At 40.5% G+C, this 26,401-nt stretch overlaps 2 protein-coding genes across 4 annotated transcripts; one reads left to right on the forward strand and one right to left on the reverse strand.

The window, feature by feature from the left end:
- The first annotated feature begins 583 nt into the window (after positions 1-583).
- Positions 584-6,925, forward strand: MRPS22 (mitochondrial ribosomal protein S22). The gene is made up of 8 exons (XM_076340837.1): positions 584-704; positions 1,027-1,181; positions 1,935-2,099; positions 3,292-3,435; positions 3,942-4,025; positions 5,001-5,146; positions 6,369-6,477; positions 6,759-6,925. Exons 1-8 carry the CDS (start codon positions 584-586, stop codon positions 6,849-6,851), a joined length of 1,017 nt encoding a protein of 338 aa, XP_076196952.1. The 3' UTR covers positions 6,852-6,925.
- Positions 6,926-7,443: 518 nt separating this feature from the next.
- Positions 7,444-24,570, reverse strand: COPB2 (coat protein complex I subunit beta 2). 3 transcript variants are annotated; one of them, XM_076340839.1, is made up of 22 exons: positions 24,496-24,570; positions 22,611-22,748; positions 21,896-21,982; positions 19,995-20,121; positions 18,730-18,878; positions 17,412-17,558; positions 16,005-16,104; positions 15,724-15,866; positions 15,303-15,502; positions 14,604-14,714; positions 14,245-14,333; positions 14,058-14,164; positions 13,622-13,765; positions 12,778-12,908; positions 12,269-12,476; positions 11,928-12,038; positions 10,885-11,099; positions 10,516-10,608; positions 10,256-10,436; positions 10,027-10,095; positions 8,243-8,332; positions 7,444-7,793 (listed from the first exon to the last, which is right to left on the reverse strand). In XM_076340839.1, exons 1-22 carry the CDS (start codon positions 24,496-24,498, stop codon positions 7,698-7,700), a joined length of 2,739 nt encoding a protein of 912 aa, XP_076196954.1. In that variant the 5' UTR covers positions 24,499-24,570; the 3' UTR covers positions 7,444-7,697. The 3 variants fall into 3 exon arrangements, with proteins under 3 accessions (XP_076196954.1, XP_076196953.1, XP_076196955.1); XM_076340838.1 differs by having other exon boundaries at positions 8,243-8,335; XM_076340840.1 differs by lacking the exon at positions 10,027-10,095 and having other exon boundaries at positions 8,243-8,335.
- Positions 24,571-26,401: the final 1,831 nt, after the last annotated feature.

The raw sequence follows: 26,401 nt of genomic DNA on the forward strand, positions 1-26,401 counted from the left end.
AGGGCAGGTAGCTGCCTGCGCTGTCGGCCGGCCGGCCGGCCGACCGGAGGAGCACCAGACCCGGCAGCTGCTGATAAAGCGCACCCACCTACCGCCTCGCACCTCTCCTAATCTCTGAGCAGCTGCAGCGCTTTAAAACCAGTGGTTTAACCGCGGCAGCGCGCACGGTGGCCTCAATTCCTCTTTTTTCCTACTACTTTGCCTCCCCACTAAGGAAACCTGCCAGCCTGGAGCCCTGCTCCGTCCCCTTCCCGGCCGAGGGAGCCGGCCGTCCGCTCCCGCCGCGCCCCTCCCGCCCTGCTCCCGCTGCCGGCGTTGTCCCTGCTCTGACAGGAAGGGCAGAACGGGTTTCCACCCTAACCTGGCCCTCACCTCCGCCTCAGCAGCGTTTTAGTAACACAAACGCACTGGGAGCGGTTTCTTGCCTTTTCCCTCGGGGAAAAGGCCGGGAGGACCGCCGCTGCCCCCGCGGCGCCGCTCTGTCAGGCCGCCGAGGCGAAGGGAGACTCCGTTTCCCGGCGTGCCTCGAGGCGCGATCCGGCGCGCGCGCGTCGTCGGCGGGGCGGGAAGGGGCGTGCGTAAGATGGCGGCGCTCGGGGCGTTGGGCTCCGCGGCGGCGCCCGCGCGGCTGTCGCGCGTGGCGCGAGCGCTGTGGGGCTGGCGCGCGCGGCGGGGGCTCGGGCAGGACGCGGGGGCCGCGGACGGTACGTGAGAGGGGGCGCGGAGGGGGTCGCCCCCCGCCCGGCCTCGTCTCACAGACCGCAAGCGCCCGGTCAGCCGCCCGCGCGGGCGCCAGCGGCGCCGAGGGGGAGAGAAGCGGGACGGGGTGGGTGTGCCGGGGGGGGGGGGGGGAGGAGGCCGGCGAGGGCGGGAGGAGGCGTGGGGGGCTGACCGCGGGGCCTTGGCGTGAGGGGAGGGGGTGGCGTGACCGCGGCCGCCTCCTCTCCCCCCCCGTCCTCCCCCCGCCCGGCGCAGGCAGCGGCTTCCCCGCCAGCCGGGTTAACGGCGTGCGGGACCCTCCCGCAGAAGGAGAAGCCGCCAGGCCTGCCTTCGGGGACGAAGCGGTGCAGACGCTGCTCCGCAGAATGACGGGGCTCGACCTGCAGAAGGTCTTCAGGCCGGTGAAGACGGAGCTTAAACCGCCCAAGTACAAGCTGATGACGGAAGCGCAGCTGGAAGAGGTGGGCTGCTCTGCGTCCTTTTGAAATGTTTGGTTTTTTTTTTTGGCAAAGCGTCTGTAGCAGTCCGTATTTCTGCTTCCTTTAATGCTGCTGTTGAAAACATTGCGGTTTCTTTCCTTTCTTTCAGGTCATTTCCTGAATTAGTGGAAATCAGTGTTTCTTCACTCCAAATAGTTTTATTTATCCAATTTTTCTCGATTTTTGTGGAATACGGAAGGAAATTGGATGCTTTTTACTTGAGTGACAGGTTCTCTTTATTATCCCCTTTTCTTACATTTCCTGTGTTAAATGTCTTTACCTGATAGTTAAATTAGAGCCCTGGGAATCCTTTGACTACTTTTTTTTCCTGTTGTCTGACCATGGTCCAGGGTGACGAAGGGACCTGACTTAAGCCAGTTCTTCCGTAACCACAATCACAGCTGTATATAAACTGTTGATTGTGGTTTATGCTTTGAGGGAAATTTACTGGGGAAAAATACCCGAAATAAACTTGGTGCTTGCAGCAGTATATGTAGATTTTGGTTTTGGAACTTCCTCCAGCAATTTCCCCAAGTTACAGTAGTGGTGTACACTACATCTATGTGGAGATTGAATTAGTCTCTCACTTCTTCTCGGCTGCAGAAGAAGAAAAAAAGATCTTAAAAATTTCTCTCTAAATGAAAATATTGGTCCCAAAATTGTATGTCAGCTTTCCAATAGAATGATTTTTTTAACTGTAACATTAAACTACGTTTTCTTTTTTTGTCCCCTAAGGCCACAAGAAAAGCCATTGAGGAAGCTAAAGAAAAACTAATCATGCCTCCTGTTTTGAATGAACGAGAGCCAATTGATGATGTCTTAGCAGAAGACAAATTCCTTGAAGGAACTGAAACTACAAAATATGTGTTTACAGATTTAACTTACTCTATTCCACATCGTGTAAGTAACAGTGTATTAATTTAAGAGGTTTTCATTCTTAATTTCAAAATAAGCTTTAGGTTTTAATAAAATGTGGTTATAGCAGTTTGCGAAAAGGCTGAGGAGTTGTAAATTCAGTCTGGTACAAGGCAATACAAAGACATATATTTCTAAATGTTTGCTTCTAACTGATAATGATAAATTACATTCCAGTGCTCAAAAGCCGGTGTGGAGGGGGGAAGCTGTGGGATAGTTAGTTAATTATTTTAAAAGCAGATGCTTGTGTATGCTGGCAGTGCTGAGTTCTTCCGTACTTCCTAGAAGCTTTCTGCAGAATTGGGTTACTTAGTACTGCACATAGACCAAAAGATGGAGCTACTTCACAGTTGCAAAGGTCTGGTGGAAAGCTGAGTAAATGGTAAATGAATTCATGGGAAAGCTGTGAAGAAACAGTTGTCAAACAGAATTGTGGAGTATAGGGATAAAGATTTCTTTGTATAATGAAACATCTAGATTGTCTTAAGTACCAGTAGAAAGAGGCTGAAAAAATTCTTAACAAATAGTTATGATTCTAAGAAGTGTCTGTGCATATAGTGATGATCCTGTGAAATGAATTGCCAAGTCTTCCATCTGAGAGCTCTCTCCAGGAACCTGCTATATATTCTTCTGCTTCAATGTACTGAAAACTTCCTTGTCCCAACAGACTTTCCTGTCTGCCGCCCTAAATCAAATATGCTTGTGAACAGATCCGAGTATATGGTTTTATTTGTTGTATTTTTTGTTTTGCACTTGCCCTTACTTGATTCTAGCACCTGCCTCTGAAACAAAGTTAAGAAAGTACAAGACACTTACATTCTTGATTTAGTATGTGTTACTAAATGCATAAAATCAGGCCAGCAGCAACACTAACTCCTTTCTCTGGGTATTAGTTATGTTGTCTGTCAAAACTTCACAAAGCTGTAGCTTTTAGTGTAGGTGCACGCAGAGTTATGTCATACAGTAAAATTAAGGTGCAAACGTAGCACTTAATTAGCAGGTACCGAGGGAGAAATGATGAATCTAGCACATGGCAACAATCAATTAGAAACTGGTAGTATTAGTGTGAGTTTAGGTATAGAAGGATTTTGCCAAATAAGAATCTTTTTTACAATGGTTCTGGCTACAAAGGGAGAAGACTTTGGGAGATAATGCTCTTTTTTTACCTTCTTTTCAGGAACGTTTCATCGTAGTTAGAGAACCAAATGGTATATTACGCAAAGCAACCTGGGAAGAACGAGACAGAATGATACAGATATTCTTCCCAAAAGAAGGGCGCAGAGTTATTCCCCCAGTGGTATTCAAGGACGAACACCTCGTGGTAAGATCTTCCTGGTTTTGAAAACTGACCGTTTTTACTTAATTGTGCTCTGATAATCAGACTGTACTATTTGGACAGAGTAGCTCTGAATAAGCCATTCTGCTTGTACATTTTAAGCTGCTTGAATTCTGTTTTGAACAATTGCTTATCATTGTAATGTAGTTAAAATACTTATTATAAAGTTCTGGGTTAGGGCCAGGTAAATCCTGGGTAGGTGTAAATATTCTGTCGTACTAGAAATCCACATTTAATTGTTACGCATTGATGAAGTCGTATACTTAATCTGAAAATGTGAACTGGTGTTTCAGAAACAAAAACCAAGAAACATTGTATTAGTGTCATCAAGGCAGTTAGTTACTGCACTTTTATCCATTTTGTCTTGTGATGAAGGGGATACTTGCTGTAAGCGTTGCCCAGAACAGAAATGTTGTGGCTGCTGTTTCGATTTTGGAGCGTTGGAATGGTGTGATGCAGAATCTATTCCTGAATTTGAACTGTTGTTTTAGACTGTGTTCCAGCAAGACCGTCATGAGGATATCCTTAACATGTGCGTTGCTCAGTTTGAGCCAGATTCACCTGACTATATCAGAGTGAGTTCGCTGTTCATTTTTCTAGTTAAAAAAACAGTATTAGTGAAGAACTTCAGGGTTTGTTTTGTAAACATAAGTATTATCTGGGGACAAAAGGTGGTGTTCATGTGTTCCTTTTTTCCTCCCATAAAGATTACTTGTTATCCTTGTCATGAGTTTCGTTCTTTTTTTTTTGCGGAAAAGTAAAGCAGGATTCTGTTTAAGTGATTTTCGACAGTAGAGGAAGAACTACAGATGCATAAAAATAGTCTTTATATAGGTATTTTTGCTATCAAACCAGAACTGATGATAACGCCCATAAGTGGCCACAACCAGAGTTGTGCTACTGAAGTCATGCTAACTACTATGTTAGGATTTGAAAGGACCAGGTAGATAACTGATGGAGTGCACCTGAGAGCACTGTACACAAAGTATTATTTTTGACAAAGACCAGGTACAAAAATATACATCTGGCTGAAACACTTAAATTTAGTAACTGTAGTTGCTGGTGAATATGTTAGTCTACACTTGCCTTTAAAGTGTTTACTTCTCTTTATGCTGTAAGAATTTCTCAAACCACTGAGAACGTAACTTCTGTTAGGCAATTTTTTCAAGTACCTTTTCTTCAAAGTAAAATTTTCACCTCTTTGCTCAAGCATTTTTCTCCTTAAAGAATGGATTACAACTTGACAGCAGTGAAATAAAGGTTCAGAGGTTATGTCCCTCTCTGCCCACATTTTCAGTACGTAGCTAGCATTTAGCTTTCTCTTAACATAAAGATGTCTATGCCTAAGTACTAAGAACTGGGCTATCCCAGTGTTACCCTGAATTATAACATGTATAAAGCTTGAAGGTAGCATGGTTCAGCCTGTGGCTTACTCTGGCACTTTCGGGAGGTCTGAAAATAGATTAAGAACTCTAAGTGAGAGGTAGAGGGGAGAAACTGTCATCAGGCTCCAGTTACGCTGATGAAACTGAAGCCTTTTCTGTGTATAGGTCCATCATCGGACATATGATGACATTGAGAAACATGCCAAATACGATCTGCTCCGTTCAACAAGACACTTTGGAGGAATGGTATGGTATCTAGTAAACAGAAAGAAAACGGATGGCTTACTAACAGATATGATCCACAGAGACTTGTAAGTGCTGTTTGTCACTTATTAATTCTGCTTATCTAAACAAATAGAAAACAAGTACCATTGAAAATAAAAACAGCATTTCTGTAAGATGTATAAGTTTTCATTTGCATGAAATTTTAGGCTAGCTGTAACTTTTAGCTATATGGAAGCACCAACTACAGTCCATGAAATTGTAGGGTATTAAACAAGGCTTCTGTAGAAATGAGCCTGTTGGCTCTGGTTTTATTTTTGTTTCCCATGTACTTGTCAGTACAATTCCAGCTCTGGGCAGTGTTGATCTTAAAGCCTAACAATTTCATACTACTGAGCTCCGTTTTGGCTTTTAAGATGGACACACTTTGGGTTTTAGAGCAATTCCTAAGTAGCTTAGGAACAGATAGATACACTTTCATTTTAAATGGATGAATCTCTGTAAGATATGCTGCTAAACTTACTCAAAACTCCTTGAAGCAAACAATATTTAATTGTTCAAAATGTCACTAGAGCTAGGAGAAACTTTTACAACTACAACTCCAAGTTGCAGTGATGGTGGCATTCATTTCCTGCTGTTGGAAGTTAGAAACTTTCAACAGGTGGTCAGATCCTTCTTACTTTTAAAGCTGAGGATATGAAGAAATACAGGGAAGTTCCAGTTTTGGAATCACGTTGTTAAAGGGAAAATTCAAATATCGGGACAATTTAAATTAGCAGAGTTTGGAGCATCTGTACCTGCCACCCACCTACTTTTGGCTTATGCTTACGTTTACGTAAAACCCCTGTTTCGGTTTTAAATTCCGCTGACGGCTAGGCATCACAAGATATCTAATACTACTTCTGTAAAACATGCTAGTTACTGCAATCAGTGTCAGAAAGTTTCTCTTTGGCATGGTTGTTCGGCTAAATACTTGTTATTGGGTAATTAATTGTATTTTACAGAGAGATTTCAGCTTTATTACTGCTGAACAGTACATCAAGCTTAACTGCAGCGTGGATAACTTAATGTACCTTACCTGGTGCACCTCGTGTTTGCGTGCTTCTGGTCTTCCTTCTCAGGAACAGGTTGCCGTTGCAGTAGATGATGGGATGCCCGTTTAGCTGTATATTCTAATGACTGTATACTCGGTGAAAGCAGAAGTTTATTAAAGCCTGTGGTGGGTGAAGTACACCACAAAGTACACTTTCTCTAAATACTCTTAAGTATTAAGAGAAAGTAATTGCTACAAATGGGCCTTTATTTGTTTAGGCTGGATGATGCTACAAGTTTAATTACACTGTATCATATGCTTCATCCTGAATGTCAATCAGCAAAAGAAGCTAAAGAAAGGAAACTTCAAGGAGTTGATCTGATCAAGGTATGCTTTTCTACTTTAAGGCTACTTAACTACAGAAGACAAAGCTTTTAAACAGCCAAAGCCTATTTAGTAGTCTAAATTTCTCCTTACCTTAAGAAGCAGGTATTTAACTAGAACTGTTGTGCATGCCAGGTTGTTTGGTTGGTTGTTTTTTTTTAAACTATATATAGCTGCACCAGGATTTCAGTTGTAGCTGGCTGATTTACCACTGGCATGATGAAATCTCATTATGAAACTATGCTCTTAATTGTATATTAATATCTCTCCTGCCATGTTTGCAGGTATTTGTGAAAACTGAATCGCAGAAAGAAGGCTATATACAACTGGCCCTCCAGGCTTATGAGGAAGCAATGGCTACTTCTACAGCTTCATGAAATAAGTTCTTAAGTTTTAAGTCTGTTTATAAACATTCTCTGTACAGGATTCCACAATAAATACTTGAAACAACTGACTGTTCTAGAAAATTTTTCGCTAAAATATGTAAGAATCACTACAGCAGCTTGTTATTTTCAGAAGTTCTGTAAAATGAACTTACAGTAGTCATCATGACTTTTGTTTTGAGGTGACAATATACCCTGAGTTTAATTCCTTTACTGTTGCATCTTGAATCTGAAGAATTCCCCAGAATTCATTTTACTTCCTGAAGTGTAGGGTCTGGACAGCTTCATTTAGGAAAGTGTGTGTAACACCACATCTGTCCCTTAAGACATATTACTGTTCTGTTAGCTAAAAGATCTAAAAGTGTTGTCTGGAAGAGTAACTGAGCTACTGATTGTTAACAGATACAAGCTAAATAGCACAGCGGAAAAGTAACCGTATATATATATATAGTGTATATGCTAAGAAAAGTCAGGTTAAAATGCTAATGCTTGGCTACTATGCTCCTGTTTCAAATATTTGCAATACACACTACTGAAGCTGGGTTAAGAATATTAGAATATTACTAGTAAATGGAGAACTGAGGAATAGAATGTTTAAAAGGGTTTATTGAATTGCTTGATAAATGAAGACATTTTTTAGTATGCACTGGAGCGGGTCTTGCATCTTGAAATTCAACATAGTGGAAGCAGATTCTTCTTGTACAGTTGCTGGGTCTACCCTTCTTTCTACATGTACATGGTCCACTTGCAGTATAAAAATCAAATTAACTTGGAGCACATAGTCCACAGAACTTCATTCCTGTGTTTGGAGTAATTGATTTGGTCATCTAAAAAGTACGTTCACTCATCTAAGATCTCTTCATCCAGATTGATATCGGTGGTATCAATATCCTCCAGATCCAAGTTATCCAGGTCATCTTCCAAGTCCAGCAGCGTCTAGGAAAAGAAGAGACTAGATTAAGGGGATACTAATACCGTTACATGTTAGCCAGCTTATATGATGTATGATTCTGTATGACATATTTGCACGTTCTGCAAAACAAGCTGAGGCAGTCAGGTGGAATATAAGTGTTAAAATAAGCTGTAGAGAGAAGCTGCCTTCTCGGTAAGAAAGCGTCTCTCAGAGTTGCAACTTTTTACCATGTTCTGACCAACTGAGTTTGGACTTCACCCTTCGCTCCTTGTAAATCCACAAGGCTGTAGGAACTGGTCTGTATTACCGTGTACAGTTTCTGCATACAACAGGAAGGGATCCATACGCTGTACTGGTCCTAAGCTGTCTATTGATATAGAAAGTGACGTTTTCCAGTAGCTTGGTTTAAACAAATTACTAGTTGAAGTCTTTAACGTAGAATGAATTTAGTGTTTGTACTTCCCTTCAGTACCTTCTGATCTCTTGTTGGAAGTAGATCAGAATTCTGCAAAACTGTCTTCATCACTTCTTGTTTAGGAGAGGGAACTGGTTCTTCAGCCGCCTTCTAATGAAAAAGAGATTCCTTGAGTTCTTTTGAATTTAAATTCCTTCAACAAAAGCAAGTAAACAACAGCAGAACTATAATCCCCCTCTCCCAGTGGTTCTCTCAGTAATTCTTGAGCCACATCTTCACAGCCAGTAAGCATTCTAGTCCTCACTCTGCTAGAAACCACTGTTTCCCCACCCAGTTTATGTAAAGCAGTTGATGATGGAACTGATACAATGAAAACAACCTTCAGAAAGTATCAGTTAATTCCAAATACTGAAGTGCTGTTAGAAAGTAGGTGATTTTCAAGGGCCTCAGCAGGGAAGAGACTAGGTTACTTGAGATTGTCACAGCAGTTTTAGCAAAGGCGGTAAATCTTAGTACTGTTGCTGGGCTTTGTGTTCCATACCCTATAATGGCTTAACACTTGCCATTCCCTCTGCTGCTGCACGAGTTTTATATTAAGATAATTAATCAGTTAGTACCATTACTGAAGCAGTGGTACTAAAAATTAATCTGAATATGGTTAATTGAAATAATTATCTCCTACCAAACTTCCCATATTCAGCCTCAACTGAACAAGACAACTGTTGTTTAAGGACTTCTATGCAGTCATTAACCAAATGCAAAGATACACTTCTAACATTAGCGGTCTTGTTTTCAGCTTCTAATGCTAGTTCTAATTTGTTTTAGATAACTTTTGCAATGCTATTTCTGTATCTTCTTTAACAAATGTGCACACAAGTTTGGTTTTGCTTTAATGCTACTTGCTTTGATACACAAGAAGCAAATAGTCACTAAAGCTGCTTGTAAGTAGGCTAACTCCTCTGAACTCTCAAATTAAGTTTTGCAGTGCATCTCCTACAAGGAAAAAATACAGAGACAGAATGGAGAGTTGTGACTTTCTGTTTCTCCCTCAGTTCCCACTGCAGTTCTTTTAGAAGTTTATAGCCTCAAAGAGCTGTGCCAACATTGTCTTCAAGAAACTCTCACATTCTGATTTTCACGATCAAATGTAACATGTATTTGACATGAGCAAGAATTACAAGTTGGCGTCTTCTGTTTAAGCTCTGAAAAGCATTTTAAGTGTTCATTTCAATCTGTATGCTTATACCTTAAATATAAGCCACGTGTTTTCTGCATAATACTTGGAAAACTGAGGTGGTAAAAAAAAAAACCACAGTTTGAGTTACTTCAGATATTGATTAGAACATATTTTCAAGTAATTGAGCAGGATTCCTAGTCAGTTAGTTATGGAATAGTCTTATTTCATAACCATGCACACTAGCAACGAATATAAAGCATTTTTAATTGCTGTAATATGCAAGAGTTTCCAGGTTCCAACTACTGAGCTTTTAGAAAACTAGCAGCAGTTGATGCAGAGTTTGTATGTGCAATTGCAATTGTTTTTCTGCAGGATGAATTAAATGGTAAGACTCTACAATTACTCACACTAACAAAAGATGACCCAAGATAAGGAACCACACAAAAGAAATAATTTCACAGTCAAGAAGTCATTAGTAGTTACAGAAGTAGCTTAAGAAGAGTCTGAGGCAAAAGAACATCGAACTCAGCTGCAGTGCTTACAGTCAAACCAGTAAGAGCAATAATTTGTCCATTATTGGTGAAATATTCTCCAGGGTAGATGTTACCGTACAATAGCAAAATTGCCTCTTTCTCAGAGTTCATCATTTAGTAGTAACACTGACCTGAGGTGCCATTACTCCAGAAGGCTCAAAGCCTTTTGCTTCTTCAAGTAAGTTTCTTTCTTCATTTGGCTAAACGTAAAAAAAAAAAGAAAACAAAAAACCAAAAGAAACACCAAAACACATGTTCACAGAATGTTTAAATGGCTGCACTGATGTGCTTAAAGCTGAATTTAGACAGCACCAAATGTTTTTCTTCTGAAGACAATAAGAGCTCCCACTTCTTACTTACAGTGACAAGGGGGTATTCCCTGGCTGGCCGCAAGTCAGCAAGACTTTGTTTAACATATTCTTCAGCAACAAAAGCTTCCTTTAATCCAGGGAAAAGATTTTCATATTCTGTAGGATCAGCAAGGGACTCAGCAGCTTTTTGATTGACTTTAGAGAGATTTTCCCGCCACAGTTTAACAACCCTGGAGATGCAAACCGTATTTGTTATATACAGCTAATTTTGACAACACTATTCACGCTCTGCATATGCTTTGAAGTTACCTTGAAACTTGGCTTGGCAAGTATGTCCGTGCAAGAAAAGCAGCTTCTGGGAGACGCCCGGTTTTAATCAGGAGTTCCAAACATGAATCAAGCCTAAAAGATTTTAAAATGTGATTTTAACCAGTAAGCTTAATAAAAGAAACTTTTGTATTAGATTAGCTGTTTATTCTATTACATTAAAGTGCTTTCATTTCGGATTTTAAAAGTAGCAGCCATCATAAAATAGAATCAGCTTTTCTGAAAGCGCGCATGCCACAATCTTTCTCCAGAAGTTTTAAGTTAGCTGTAGTTAAGCGCTTGAAGAACCTGAGGTTCTTTGCATTTCGGAAAGCAGAGCAGAACAATCTGAGTCTCATGCTTGCTACTTACTTTCCCTGCAGGAAGTAGCTCATAAATGCAACATTGTTCTTGCCATCTTTTTCTGCTCCTTCAGCTAACTTATTCACCATGTTAGCGTTTCCTGAAGCTGTAGCCAGGAGCAGCAGTCCTCCGTAGTCTTGTGCATGGTGGAGACACTCCTGGGCTAAGCCAAACTGGCATTTACTAATGGCAAGCTCAGCAAGTTGCTTCCATTTCTGTTCTGACTAATGGTACAAAAAGGGGAGAGGGAGGGAAAGAAAAAACCCAAAAAATAACCCTCACATTTTTGAACAGCATTTAAAGATTCTTCAGAGCATTCAATGCGAAAATGTAAGTTTACTTGTGAAGGCACTGTGTCCCATCACTAGACTTGTCTTCCCGTCCAGATACTATTACTGCAGCTTCACAGCATGACACTGAGTGTTATATGCAGATCATTACACAGCTACACTGTTACATAAAATAAACGGGTTTTCATTAATGTGGAGGAGGAGGTAGAAATAACTGGAAAGTTAAACAGTAACAATCTCTTAAAGAAAGCTCCCAAATTAACCTTTAGAATATAAGAGACATCTGTGCCTGTAACTAAGTTAACATTCCTTATCACTAACTTCATTATTTTACAAGAGGAACTGCAAGAGATCAATTCTTTGAATAATGTCTATGGGACAGATCACTGCCTGTCAGTCTTCCTAGTGCATCAGTCTAAGTTTGCCAAGGCTGGAACAAAGGCCCAGAGGCTTCAGTCCTGCCATTCCTCCTCTCACTGTTCAATACTGGAGATTAAGGCTTGATTCTTGGTTCAAGTTTTGTATGCTGCAGGAGTTCCTGTAGCTTTCTGAGCAGACAACATTTTTCTGTCCCCGTCACACGGCTTAGATTCCTTTGAATTACAGGCAGAAGAGCTTCATTGAGGAAGTTGGAGGCATTTATATAGCGTTCAGGGAGCTGTACTGCATCCTCACATACCATTGTCTTTTCTTACAGGGCCTCTTAAGATTCACGCTAATACTCAGAATTAGTATGAATCACCAAAAGTTTTATATGTTTACCTCTGCTTCCACTGCAAGCTGATAAGCTATTTTTAATTCTCCAAGTTGAAGAGCAAGTTCAAAACGATGCTCTGGATCTGTAGATACTGCAAGAGCTTGTTGTTTGAAGCCCTAAAATAAAAATCTGAAAGTAAGACTGATCTGTCAGGTCAAACAGCATCCTAGATGTTCTAACGAAAGCCCTCAAAACAGAGGGTTACAGTATTCTCAAATAAATATGGATGATTAACAAGAGTTTATGCTTACAGCTAAGATGATCTGGTTTTGCTTAGCAAATTCAATTAGAAATGTGAATAAACTGATTTATTAAGTTTTTGAGAACTAAAAGGTAGTTTTCTTGCCTGTTTTTCAAGAAAATGTGCAACTCTGGTTCTCTGTTCTTTTGGAATCGTGGGAAGAACTTTATCAGCCATACTGAAATCTCTTCTCATTACAGCAGTTTGATATTCAAGCACTGAGACGAGCAAAGAGTAGCTAACAATGTTTAGCTCTTTATCACCCAAATAAAGTCGGTTGTCCTTAGGGATATACCCCAAAAGATACATTGTCCTGAAACAAAACAAAGAATATTCATCTTGAATAGATCCACTACCAAACAGTCTATAAAAAAGTCCAATATTTCTTACAGTAGCAAGAATACTCACATGGAAAATTCTACTTTTACTGTATATGCACTTTCACATAACACTCTTCATTCCCTCCAAGATTACATTACTGCCTCAGAACATACATTAGCATGCTATGCAAGAAAAAGTAGTAATGCACGGCAAACAGGTGACAAGGTTCACCTTGTCCTAACTTCGTTGAAGGAACCCTTAACACTTGCTTACAACCCGGTGCAGCAACTTACCTGTCTAAATGGGCAATAGTGACAATTTCTCCTCCAACATAGTAGTTGAGTCTGTTCACAGAACTGGTGTAAATGAAGCAGTCGCCTACCCACAAGCCTGTTTTCACAATCTCCTGAATCTCACCAAGAACCTGCAAATCAAGTTTGATTTTAATTAATTAGATATGTGAAAAGGTACTTTTAGATAGCAGTTAGGACTATCGCATTTTCAGATTAAACTTAATATTCTATACTTAAGTAAACAGATGGGCAAGTTGCAAAAAAGTTTAGATACAGATTGGAAGCACTTAAATAATGTTTTTAGTTTTACAAAAATGCTGTAAACGTATGAAATCTCTACCTTAATACTTAACGAAACCAATTACAAATCCAGGAAACAAACACCAAACTAAGTGTTAAGAAAGATAATCAAAGAAAAGTTTCACAAGGGAAGTCGTCTTTCTGACATTTCACAGCATGAGGTTTCTACTTGTTCTCAAATTCCAGTAACATTTCAAAACTTGAAAATTGCAGAAAAAGTTTAAGCAATGTAAACATACTGCCTGAGTGTGTGCTTTAAAAATAACCTCTATAACTCTGTGAGAATAGTAAACAGATCCCTGAAGAGAAACGTAGGCATCAATGTCTGTCATGCTGGGATTCCAACAGGGATGGCTCTCCCCAGGGAACCCAAATAAAATGATTAACAGCGTTCCTCAGGTGGATATATACTGCGTATACTGCATGCCAGTGTTCTGGAAACTAAAATTTAATAGGGCTATGTTAAGGACTAAATTTGCTCTACTCTGGGAAGATTTGCTTCAATGATCTCTAATCCTATTCAATTCTTTTAAATAGGAGGTACCTCAAAAGCATCTTCAATTCCATCTTCAGTAACACCTTCATGTGTTTCTTGGGCTGCTGCAACTTTTTCTGATAGGTATTTCAGAATGAAGAATGACTCTTCCGTAGCAATGCAGACAAGCTCACCCGAGTCAGACCAGAAAATCTGTATCATCAGAATCAATAATGGCACTGTTTTAGAGACCCCAGGTTAAGAAAGGAGGATGTATAAATTAAGGTTAAAACATACGAACTCTAACAGAAGCTTTAGTACCTGAGAAACCAACACATACAGGGATTTTTTTTCCCCTTCTGCTATAAGATTGAGATAAACTTAAGACGTTAGTACTTTATGATTGACAGCTTGGCTTCATTCAAGAAAATCAGTAGTCTGGTAAAAAAAATAAAATCAGTAGACACAGAGAGGTACGTATCTTCAGTCCCATCTAGAAACTTACGTGTTTGGGCTGAATTTCAATTCTGCGAATCAATTCTGTGTTTTCCCAATCATAGAATGCCAAACCATTAACAGATCTGACACCCAACAGGAAGCCACCGTAGATGCCTGAAAGAAAATAAAGGTGGAAGAAATCCACATTGTGCAAAAAATGCGCCAACATACCTGTTTTAAAAGTAAATACTTACCTTCTGCTCCAAAATCAGGTTTGAATGACTTCTTCTCTTTGAAATTTTTAAATATCTTTACAACACTGTTGCTCTCCCTGATTGCATATCTAAATAGAGATTGCATTGTAAAGAAAGTAAAAATTATTCAGCTTCCAAAGTAGCAAATTACTAAAATTGTAAGCTGCTACAATACAACTGCATTTCATTTATCTTCAAAAATTAGCAGAGTGCTACAAATGGAATATTTTAAAGCAGGACAATTATTGAAAGTTCATTATCTACACAGGTTTTACTCTTCAGGCCAGTTTACAATTTGTACAGCCTGAAAACTAGCAGCAGCAGGTTTAATACAAAGGAAAAAAGCCTGCAACACTTACTCCGAAGAATCATGTGCCCATACGAACTCCTGTGCAGAACCAAAGCTCTTGTTTCTCAAAGCCATAGCTGTGTAGATGATGTATTCACCATCACCACACACTACTACAAACCTAGAGCAGGAGAAAGACACATTTCTCAGGCATCTGTGTTCAGTTCAATAGGCACGATCAAGTAGACAAATCATCTGAAAAGTTAAAGGCCCCTAGCCCAATATAATCACTGCAAATGCAGACAGAATAAGAGAGCTTTGTATATTCTAAAAATGTCACAGAACTGGATTTCCCTCCTCTGCATCATGTTGCTAGCTACTTGCTATTCCCTCTTCCTTCTGGTCTCTGCTGAGCGGCTCCTGTACCTTGTATCCCTTTACCTTTTCTTTTAATTTAGCTTATCTGTTAACAAAACAACAATTCAAGAGAAGTGATACAAGAATGTGGCTTGCTGCTATTACCTTATATATTTTGTTTGTGTACTTCTTCCCCTACCTAGAATGTCCAACCTGTCTGTTTAAGCAGCTCTTACAGGTGAAGCCCATCTATTACTCTGATTTTACAGTGCCTGGCTCCGATACACCTGTTCTCCATAGGCTCTCAGCCACCAGCACACATGCAACTCTTTTTCATTCAAAAAGTTTTCTAATATTAAAAAAAAAAGGAGAAATCAGAAATGTTTAAGTATTTGGTTCTAAAATCCATTACCGTCCATTAGGGTTGTGCTGAATTGTCTGAGGATAGATTTCACAGCTCCCCATATCCTTTACAGCCAGCGGCAATCTTTCTCCATCTTTGATTTCAGCATCTCCCATAGCTTTCAAGTTAGCCTGTTGAACTTCTGAATGTTTAGCCCAAATAATTTTTCCATTTGCATCCATGGACATGGCAGGTTCTTCACGACCAAGCTAGGAAATGTAGTGTAAGAATTTAGCAGATGGAGAAAATACATTCTTGATTTTCTTTTCAGCTGAACATACCTAGTGAAATAACCTGGCTCTGTCTAAAAATGCCAATTAAAAAGCCGAATTTTCAGTATTTTATGTATTATCACAGAATCAGAAATCAGTTGCTCTGTACACAGGACAGTGATGAATCACCATTTCTCATTTCAAACCATTAACTGTACCTTCACAATAATGCTGCCTTCGTCATATCCCAAAGCCACATTATTGGATCCTCTTAAACTGGCCACACACCACACTCTCTCCATACCGTAGTTGAGGGTACTTTCCAGGCGGTAAGTGCTTGAATGCCAAATGCGCACAGTTCCTAGAGGAAAAAGAAATAAATACATGCCTTTTATCTCTTCTCTCAGTGCGAGGGCAGGAGGTGTGTAGCCACACCACAAGAAGAGTTCTCCCATAAGTTCTTCCCCTGTCTTTTATATATCAGAAAACACAAAATTACCGTCTTCTGAGCCTGTGATAATGATAGGCAATTCAGGATGGAAGCTGACACATGACACATTTTGAGCATGTCCTTCCAGTGTTTGTACACAGGTTTTGTTCTGAAAAAAAACCCAAAAAGTTTGAAGTACAGGTACAGATAATAAACACATTGGTACATTTTTTACCTTCCTTTCTTAAAAAAATCTCCCCCCAAATCCAAAATTTATCTGAAAACATTTCTCTAGATTTCTTCCAGTAACATTTATTTCCAAGATGCTCAAACAGCATTAGACGTATTAAAAACTATTATTGTATTGAGTTGATTTCTCCTCCCCAGAAGAAAATATTTATTTCTCTTGACATAGTTGTTTTCCTCTATTTTCAGATGGGTTTCTGCCTAGAAGATATGCTTTCTCAGAGCTACATAGCACAACAGATTAAAGCAAGATAGAAATCTGAGTTCACTGGAAAAAAAAAAATCAGAGCAAAACATCTACCTGAATCTAATTACAGGTGAAGACAGATCTAATATTGTCTTTGCTAAGAATGTTCATTGTGAAAGAAAAGTCTGCCCTGCTTGAGCAGCTAAGATTAGGCTACGTAACTGATGTACACAACTGTACATGGTGGCAAAGTGTCGGGCACTGTTATGTAACAGTCATTACTGCAGCGCACACTTAATTAACAGCACTAGCTTTAACTTCTGAGCTTGGATTTACGCTAGGGCAATATGCTTTAACAACCAGGAAGTGCTATCTAATGAATTTTGTCTTGCCCTTCTGGCCATTCATACACTTGTACACAGGAAGAACGTATGAGCTCTAGGTTCCAGCAACAGAACTGAATCCCTGGATTCAATCTCTTTCCTGTAGAGCATTTGAACAAGTCACCTCATGACCCCTGCGAACTGTCAAGCAGAAGCACACGTGTCTGTGTGCATGCACGCATGTGTCTGTGTAAATGTGCGTGGGATGAAAAAGGAGCGAGGGAAGGGGATAAAGAAAAAAGGAAAAAAATTAATGAGAAGTGAAAGGATGGAAACAGTTGATACATGAACAATATTTACATTTGAACATAGAAGAGGAGCACCTTAATCCACAAAAAAAGAAGTCCAAAAGGCAGGGATTATATTACAAGAAAAAACCTAATGCTAATAGTAGAAACCTTATGTTAAATTTAATTCTACAAATTAACTTTGAGGTTATTTAAATTCACAGCAGGTTCTCTCAAGGGTTAACAAATCTTTTTTTTCTTTTTTAAAAATGAAAAACGTGTCATGAAATATTTCCCCCCCACTTCCTTTTTTCCAAGGAAAAATGAGGTAAATCTGTTGGTGTATTCAAGTCCTTTCCCTCTTTTTCTATTTCTTCACTAATGGTTTTGCTATGGCAGTCTGCACAAAAATTTATAAGAGTTGAACACATACCTGGTAGTCCCAGATCTTAACCAACCGGTCATCTGCACCTGAAATGAGATACGGCTTGTCTCCTCCACTGTAGTAGTCAATGCAGTTTACTCCTTTCTCATGGCCTTCCAAAGTAAAGTTGGGTGAAGAAGAGCCAAGCTGCCACACCTTCCCAGAAAAAAAAACCAACAAAAAACCCAACCACATGTACGTATCGATCTTTTGCATCCAGGTCAACCTTGCCAAACAGAGTTGGTATTCAGATGTACTTTACAATTCCAGAGGCACTGTTGTTTTCTTAGGTGAAGAACCTGAACAACTGCTTATCAAACTACCAATCCTCCTCCCCAAATAAACAGAGATAACATGGCGAGTTGCACACGCTGTGCTCACACCTCAAAACAATGGAATTGGTTTCTCTCAACCTTTTTTTTTTTTAAAGGATATGAAACCGTGTAAGACACCATTTGTAAGAAGTAGTACCTGTTTATGAAATTAACTAATAGACCTAGAAAAAGCAATCAACTATTTGTGCATACACGGCTTGCACCCAACTGTCCCCTGAATTTTATTTTTTCCAGTTACATTAAACGAATGAGAAATCTCATGCTAAATGAGAACTCAAAACAAATCAAGTCAAGTTATAGATATACGGCTATTTTCCCATGATTATCACATCAAATCAACATTTATACGCACCTAATCTCAACATCTGAGGATCTATGAAATAAAAACTGGCTTTTTACAGCCAATATACTGATAATTTATAGGGAATGTGAGGAAGTCTCATTGCTCAGATGGCTGTAAATCTATATTCCCAGATGTTTAGTAATAGTTTCACAGCAAATGAGACTCATCAGGGTCTACCAAGAGAAGGCTGAAGACACCTTTGGAAACAATTCAATAGATAGACAGCCAAGGATATGAAAATAACGGGAGAAATGCCTTTACTGGTTTTTTTTTTTAAATACACACAGTTAAAGGCTTTACCCACTATATATATATATATATAGTTTCAATTCTCCCAAATTACTCATTGACAGTATAACCATTACCCCTCCCCAATATTTCTGTGTAATCCAAATGGAAATGCAACACTTTAAGCTTAGAGAACCACATTTCAATGATTAGAGGTGACAAGTAATCTTGTAAATTTACTGAATTACTTAGTAGGTACATAGTAACTCGACCAACATTCAGGTCTTTGTTCAATAAAAATTCTGTTATTGCACCTGCTTTTAAGAATTCTGACCCATTGTCCATACAGTATTATTGGTTTGTGTACTCTGTCTGACAATTACTTAATGACTAAAAAAACCCCAAAATACAGTTTCTCTACCTTGATTGTCCTATCCAAAGAGGCACTGGCAAACTGATTATTGTCTTTTGGGTTTATGACAATCTGCATGACGTAATGGGTGTGTCCTTCAAACACCTGAGAACAAGACCATTTTTTATCCCAGTCCCAGAGTTTAATGAGCATGTCATCTGAAAAAAGAAACAAAACAAAAAACCCAACAAACCCAAGCTTCAGTTAGTTTAATATATTCTGATACCTACCTTCTTAAACTACATAATCCTTAATAACTTCCAGTTAAAGGCTCACTCATCCCTTCCCCCTTGAAAGGAGGCACTGCTAATACTCAATGTATTTTTCATATGTAAGATTACAGGTCCTTGCTTGCAGAAGGACCACAGGGAGTACAAGATTCTCAAAAAGATTATCCAGTAAAATGGTGATAAACTAAGAAAGAAATACATCTGTCTTAAAAAGGGAGATTAAGAATGATATTAAGGTATTGAATTATTAATCTTTAAATACTGGGCAGATATTAAGGAACTGGACCCATGCTTTCTTCTGCAGCACCTCCTCTGATGAGCGCTAAGAAATAGGAAGCAGAGACAACCAAGCTGGCTTCCTAGTACCTTTATTTCAAGTGCAAGTGTGTTAGCTTCAACAGCAAAACACAGAAATATGTGTTTCCAACTCGCAAGGCGCTCTGCATTCTCACAGAGCTCTGACTGCATTAGTAAGGTTTCCAAGAATGAAAAGGACTGAGTAGCACAATGTAGATGTTCTTGGGCAAGATCTGTTGGGATACTGTGATCTTCTAATGCTGAATAACACAGATCACCTCAAATAACAGGGAGCTCAGTAGTATTTTGGGAAAAAAGATTGAAGTTATCTGTTGCTTCAAGTCAGATTCCCAGCTGAGAACATACTCCAAACCATTATGTAATTTTTTTAAAAAACAGAACTTTAATGTGGTAAACTCTCAAATAACAGCTAATTAGCACATACATGAACCTTTCCTCTGGCAGATATTAAGCAACAAGGTTCTTTGGTCTTCTCTGACAAGAACATAAGCTATTATATTTTAAATTGTAATAGCTATTTATAGACAGTTGCTATTCCATTAAAAAAAAACATGAATGCATCTGGCAAAGAAATAACATGAAATGACAACTGTCACGTTGGCTACTTGCTCAAGGATTCCTGTTTCAGCAGAAAAAGGAAAAAACATGCAATCCCTCACTTGACAGAAAACAGAAGCTTAAAAATAGCTGGTTAATAAATATAAATATATACCAAAGAACTCTTACCGCTGCTTGTCAGTATGAAAGGCTGTGTGGGATGCACAGCAATACAACGGATGTAATCTGAATGTGCTTCAAACATGTGAACTCTTTCCAAGGTGTTATAATTAAAAACTCTAATTTGCATGTCATCCTGTGAAAGGGAAGAAAAGCCATCATTAAAATAGGACTCTCTGTATAATACACCTTATATTCAATGCAGGGTAGCTAGAAAAAACATTCCACTGCTGAAGAGCCTCTAACAACAAAATGTTTAAGAAAACGTATCTTCTGTACATCGCTAATGATACAAATTACACTTTGATTCCGAAGTCTGTAAATTACCCAGTCCTATTCCAAGGCATTTATGAAATGGAAAAAGCTTCAACTAAAATTTCATTTTAAAAAGATGTATTTAAAAGTCTTTTGCTTTAAAATTAAGGAAAATGCAAAAATGCTTTTAAAATTATTAATGCTTTATATGAAAATGAAAAGCAACATTCTCCAACATAAAATTTACAATGACGTTAACGTTGTGGGGCCAGGAGGAAAGGAGTTCTAGCTCTAAGTCAAGTGGAAAGGTGATTTCAACTTTATTTTTTAAAATTGAGATTTGGGGCGGGGGGGGGGGGATATTTTTATTTCAGATACAGTATTATTAAAAGCAGTATTCCCAAACCTTTTTAAAAGACATTTTTGAAGAACACTCTGACAAGGAATAAAACATCAGATAAAGCTTTCAGAAGTGACCATGACTTACAAGGCCATCAGAGTACATGAAACTTAGTGATAAACTCTACGCTACTGTTTTATCCAAAGCATTTACTTTTCCACTCTGTCTTTTCCTCTTTCATGCACGTGCCTGTTTAAGCAGCAACACCTACAGAAAACACTCTTCAGAATGGCAGAAAAGGACAAGTATGTTCTTCTGAGACCAGCCTATCAGCATAATGAACATGGAACACACAGAATAAGCAACGACTAATGTCACATTTTCATAGTCACTATGACTTGGCCGTGCTGCTGAAAGCAGCTGTCTTGCCCTTTCCTTACCATTTCTTGCTACTGCATTGCAGCCTCCCTTGGGAGAGCTAGGACAAATACAGCTACACACTGAATCAGATCAAGAAACTGATCCAGGTGAAATTAAGTTGATAAAAATAAAAATGGAGACTAACTTTCATCAATTATTAATCCAGTTCCCATGCAGCTGTTTGAACTCTTGTGCTGCCAAAGAGACAGCGTTGTACTTCTTAGGAAACAGTGCTAACTTATGTGCACTTGAAGTTAACTGGCTCACGGCAGCATAAGACAATGAAACAACAAGAAATTTTTTACTCTGTGTATAAGGCAGAAGACTAGAAAAAAAAATTGAGACAAAAAATGTTAGGCATTACCTCAATTTAGACACAAAACATTCATTCCATCAAGAAAAATGTTACCAAGATTAGAATAAAACTACTCCTCTCAAAGTAGACTAATTGAATAAAACCACAGTGTTTTTCTAGTGGCGAGTAAGACTCTAAAAAATTCATTTTTAATATAACCAAGAACAAAAGTAGAAAGTAACTTAAGTCATCTTACCTAGGATAGTCAATAGTTTCATCTTAGTTAAAGTAGCACTACTAATATTTAGCCAAAATTGTGTTGAGTGTGTTCCAGTTGACAGTAAAAGTTGAATCTAGATCTACCTTGCACTACGTGCAGAATTTGCCACCGTATTAGGTTGCTCTCCTTCGAAATGAAAAGTTTAAGTTTCTAAGCTTACTTAAAGGAGAATATTTCTGGCAAACTGTAGCGAAATATTCCTTTATCTTCTACAAATTCATATCAAATCGTATTATTATGCGATGTACAAAGAAATTGCATGAAAACAAATTAGAGAAAGTACTACTGCATATGGAAATCACAAGACGACGATAGCTTACAGCTCCTGTAACAACCCAGTTCTTTCTTGCCACGAATTTGGCAGCTCTCACTGGCAGGTCGCACACTTCAAAAGTCTTCACCAGAGTCTAAAAATAAAAATAGTAAGTTTATAGCACTGGAGAAAATACCAGTTTTGAAATCAGCTCTTTATCTTTTCTTAACATAGTCCAGCATGTTGCCTTTGGCAACTCTCCAAGAATCCTACAACACTACACACACACTTTTTAAAAGGAACATACCTGTCCAAGAAGGGAGATACTTGCCTGTTCTGTTCTTTTAATATCACCTTTATGTTCTCCCTTCATTCTTAACCCAACCCCACCACCAAATATTTTTGGAGCTGCTGCCCAATTTCAACTATACTTGATAGACAAGGTAGAGGTCTAACAGTTCCTAAAACCTTCACAAATATAGATGGCAGGTACAAGAGAGAGGCATCTCATCTTTCAGAAGGAAAGGCATTAGTTCACAAGGAATCCACAAAGGAGATTATTTTTCAAAAATAAATTTTTAGAAAATGAAGCATCATTAAAGTCACAGCTACAGATATTCCTTGTCTATTATTATAGTGACTTTTGTAACAAGACAGAGGAGAGTACAGTCAATTAGTGGCATTGATTTAAGATTCGTCTTGTGTACCTAGTATTGAAAAACAGAATTTATACATCCATCAGTTATGCAGATCTCATAATAAAGGAAAACCAAAATCATCACCTGTGTCTCGTGGTTCCAAACACAGACACTGCCATTGTAAAGGCTAGCCAACATCCATGGCTCTGTGGGATGCAAGTCCACACTCTTCACCCGGTCAGACCGAGCTGTTAGTTTCCGTTTTATATCAAGTCGGAGAGGCTAGAGAGGAAAAGAATTGAGAATACCAAGTTATTCAACATAAAACTGGCATAGAAATATGATGGAAGAAGGAAAGCTGAAGTTAAACCTTAAAATAAAAAGAGTTGATCCTGCTTTTCAGGCAGACAGAAGGCTACTACTCTTTCCTATCCATCTGCTTATTTGTTTTTGTAGGGGTTTCTAGAAATGTCACATCCCCACCAATGGCAATGGGTCCATTTAATTTACTCTTGTGAAACTCAATTTTTTCATACTGTAAAAAGTATCTCCAGTGAAAAAAAATAAAAATGCACTGCACATCTTCCTGGTGTCCCTGAACTACTGAAGCAAAGCAAAGAGAATTTGCTTCTAACACAAGTGATAGAAGAGGAATCTTCCTGCTACTTCACCTGAAAAAACAGGTAGAAAAGCCAGTTATCACAACGGAACACAACAACATTTGCCCATTTTAAATTTATTTCCGTTCACAATTCCAACATTAAGTTTTAGAATGGAACACTATGTTGTAAAAACTGGGGGGAGGGAAAAGTTTAAGTCTTCCCCTTATAAAGAAGGCTCTGACCTTCCACTTTCATCACTGGCAATGTCAAGCCAGAGTATTTAAAAGGTATGAAGTATAGCAAAGTGTTTTCCTAAAATATTTGAAGCATTATAGACTCGTTTAGACACTCAAAGACTGTTGAGCTCACTTAATGCTGCTGACATTTTATCTCAGAGAACTTAATGGGTAATAGCTGATCAAAGAACGCTGCATGTGTTTAGTAGCAGAATGGAATTAATGAAACCTGCAGTTACATATGTTAGACACCGCAAGGAGAAAAAGATACCTAGCTATCGTTGTAGTACCTGTAACTTACGTACATGATATCTGACGGCAGAGAATGAACTTGTGGTTTATTTCTCCTGCCACAAATACTAGAAAAGTAGGCGAGATAATTGCACGTGATTCTGTGCTTATCCTTGGAACTGCTCTTATCTACTGCCACTAAGGACCAGACTACGGCTGGTTAAGCGGTTAGCTGCAACACATACTCAGAGCACTCCGACAACTGTTAGGTCTGTCTGACGAATACCACGCTGGTAACGCAGCCCAGGGGATCTGCTCTGCGACTTCAAGCATAGCGATGCTAAGGGACTCTCAAGTGCTTTCTTCTCACTAAGTTATTTAGCTTAAATCACAGAATAACGCTGCAACTTCTTCAGGTAGCACGGGAACAGGGAAGCCCGGGTCAAACAGGGCAAGAAGACCCTGCACAGCCGTCCCCGGCTCGTCCTGCCCAGAGCCAAGCCCAACTCCCTCAGGCAGGGCTGGCGGTGCGCAGAAGGGCCCAGCGACGCCCAGGCCCGGCTCCTGCCCCGTCCTGGCGGGGCGGCTGCTCAGGCCCTCGCCCCTGCCAGGGCTCTCGCTCTCCAGCTCACGTCCAACCGCGCCGTTTTTCCGGAGGCGCGGGGGGAGCCGGCCAGAGCAGCGGCCGCGCGGCGCCAGGCTGGGCTACCTCACCGAGGCCACGTACAAACGGCTCAGGACTGGTTGTTCAAGCCTCCCGCGCCGGTGGCTTGCGCGCAAGGCGCTCGGCCAGCCCCGCCGCCGCCGGTCACTAACGGCGGCGGCACCCACCGGGGCAGCCCCCCAGCCCTCCCCGCGCGGGCCGCCGCCCGCTCCGGGCCGGGCCCCCGGCGTCGGACCCCCGCCCCGCCGCGCTCCCCGGGCAGCGGGCCCCCCTCGCGGAGCGGCCCCCGGACTCACCATGGCCCCGCGTCGCCCCGCGGCAGCGCCGACGGCTGAGGTGTCGCTGCGCCCCGGGCAGGCCCCGACCCGCCGACGTGGAGCTTCCGGACCCGCCGCTCTCGCGAGAGCGGCGCCGGGAGCTCCCGGGCCTCGCGGGAGCGAGGCGGCCCCGCGGGGTGCCGGGATATGTAGTCGAGAGCGCCTCGGCTGCGCGTCGCGGGGCAGGCTGGGAGTTGTAGTTGCCGCGCAGGGGGGGGCGCGCGCGCCCCGTCGCCTCAGGGCGGCTGTAACGGCCGCTGGGGTGCGCGTGGCGGCAGCTGAAGCGAGGCCCTCGCTGTCCCCAGCCGCGATCCTTTGTGCGGCCTTGGACCGCTCCATGAGGCGACGGCGGTGGAGGGCCGCGAGTTGCGAGTGACCCCGAGAAGAGAAGGGTCCTCCGACCCCCTGTGCCTGCTCAGCGGGGCCGCTCAGCGCGCCTAATGGCGACGCTGGTCAGGGGGGCCAGGTCCTCAGCGGTGAGCGTGACAGGGCCCTGAAGCAAGCCCCTGGAAGGAGCCCAGCTTGCGCCTCTCGCTCAGTAGGACGTGAGCCTGGTCGGTCCTGCAGACACAATAGATGTGAAAGGCTATGTATGTGACACATTTCTCCTCCTCTTAATCTTTTTGTCAGCTAAAGCTACAGATACTGCAACCCCAAACAGCATCTAGTAGAAACGTTATGGGGAATGTGAGATTTCGGGAAGCAACAAAGCGCAAGGAACCACTGTTGAGCAAATTTCTCCTAGCACTGCTGCCAGATGGAAGTTCCATCTTTACTTAAAAATTGCAACCCCCACATTTCATCGTATAAAGGAGAGAAATAACACGTAGGATATTGATATTCATTGGAATTCAGTTAAAGAAAATACTCCTTTTCATGCAAGTGTTCACCTGGGGATTAGGAGCCCCATGTGCTCTATCCTACAACACAGTAAGAAGGATTACATTGCCCTGGAGTGTTTATGGTTTGAAGGGCATAAACAAACAAAAGGGTGACAGAGAGATTACTTCAACTCTTGTTATTTTCACTCCAAGAGAGCAAAGACAGAAAAGACAGATACTTAAAATTCAAAAAAACACAAGTCTGATGAAAATAAGTGAGAAGAGAAATGCCTGAAGCAAGAAAAGGAGCACAATGTTGTCAACCGTTATGGGTGAGTTTAGACTTTCAGCTTTCTTTAAGGCTTTCTTTTCACTTTCAATTCATTGTATTAATGATTGTAGAATAACGCTTTAAACATTTGAGTACAGAATTTCAGGATGTAGAATCTGGATAAGCTTGCTTAAAAGTAATGATCTGAGTAAAATTTATGACTTCTCAGTCTAATTCATTACTTTTAGACAGCTGAGGTGGAACACTGAAAGAAGAACAGGCTGGAACACTGAAAGAAGAGATGTAGGGGAAGGATACCCATATTAGAGAATGTTGGTAGTGGGGGATGAACAGCACACATTGTATATTTTTCCTGGAAAAACTCAGCGAGGTCCTGCCCAGAGAGAGATGAGGGTATTACAGGGGAATCAAAGATAGCAAGGAAGGTAAGTGAAAGATGAAGGAATAGAGCTCGCTAGTCAAGAAAATAACAGCAGGGAAAGAAAGAAATTACTTCACTGTTAGCTTCTCCTGGGAAGTTGTAATAATAGAAAAGCTAAAGGGCAGAAAAGAGGCACAGGGTATAAGCCAAGGCTGACCTTACAGTAGGAGAGAAGCAATGAAATAAAGCAATGAAGTTAAGAATAAGAAATATCCCTCACAGATGCAAGGGTACCAGTTATAACTCAAGAAGACCATGATCCACAAATTACTGGAAATTAAATGGGAATACAGAGGAAATATTATTATGTGTTTGTTTTCCTTTCATATTCTTTCCTATATATCCTGTACT

This window comes from Aptenodytes patagonicus, chromosome 6, assembly GCF_965638725.1.
Source record: "Aptenodytes patagonicus chromosome 6, bAptPat1.pri.cur, whole genome shotgun sequence".
Classification (NCBI taxonomy): domain Eukaryota; kingdom Metazoa; phylum Chordata; class Aves; order Sphenisciformes; family Spheniscidae; genus Aptenodytes; species Aptenodytes patagonicus.

Bases quoted from the DNA above. Each gene is read 5' to 3' on its own strand.
- MRPS22 (XM_076340837.1), top strand. From the start codon at position 584: ATGGCGGCGCTCGGGGCGTTGGGCTCCGCGGCGGCGCCCGCGCGGCTG. The intron at 3,436-3,941 runs GTAAGATCTTCC...CTGTTGTTTTAG, and splicing joins TCAAGGACGAACACCTCGTG to ACTGTGTTCCAGCAAGACCG. The intron at 4,026-5,000 runs GTGAGTTCGCTG...TTCTGTGTATAG, and splicing joins ATTCACCTGACTATATCAGA to GTCCATCATCGGACATATGA.
- COPB2 (XM_076340838.1), bottom strand. The intron at 14,715-15,302 runs GTAATGGATTTT...CTCCTGCTCTAG, and splicing joins CAGCACAACCCTAATGGACG to GTTTGTAGTAGTGTGTGGTG. The intron at 11,100-11,927 runs GTAAACATATAA...TTGTACCATTAG, and splicing joins AGCTTGCAGTGGAAGCAGAG to TCAGAACAGAAATGGAAGCA.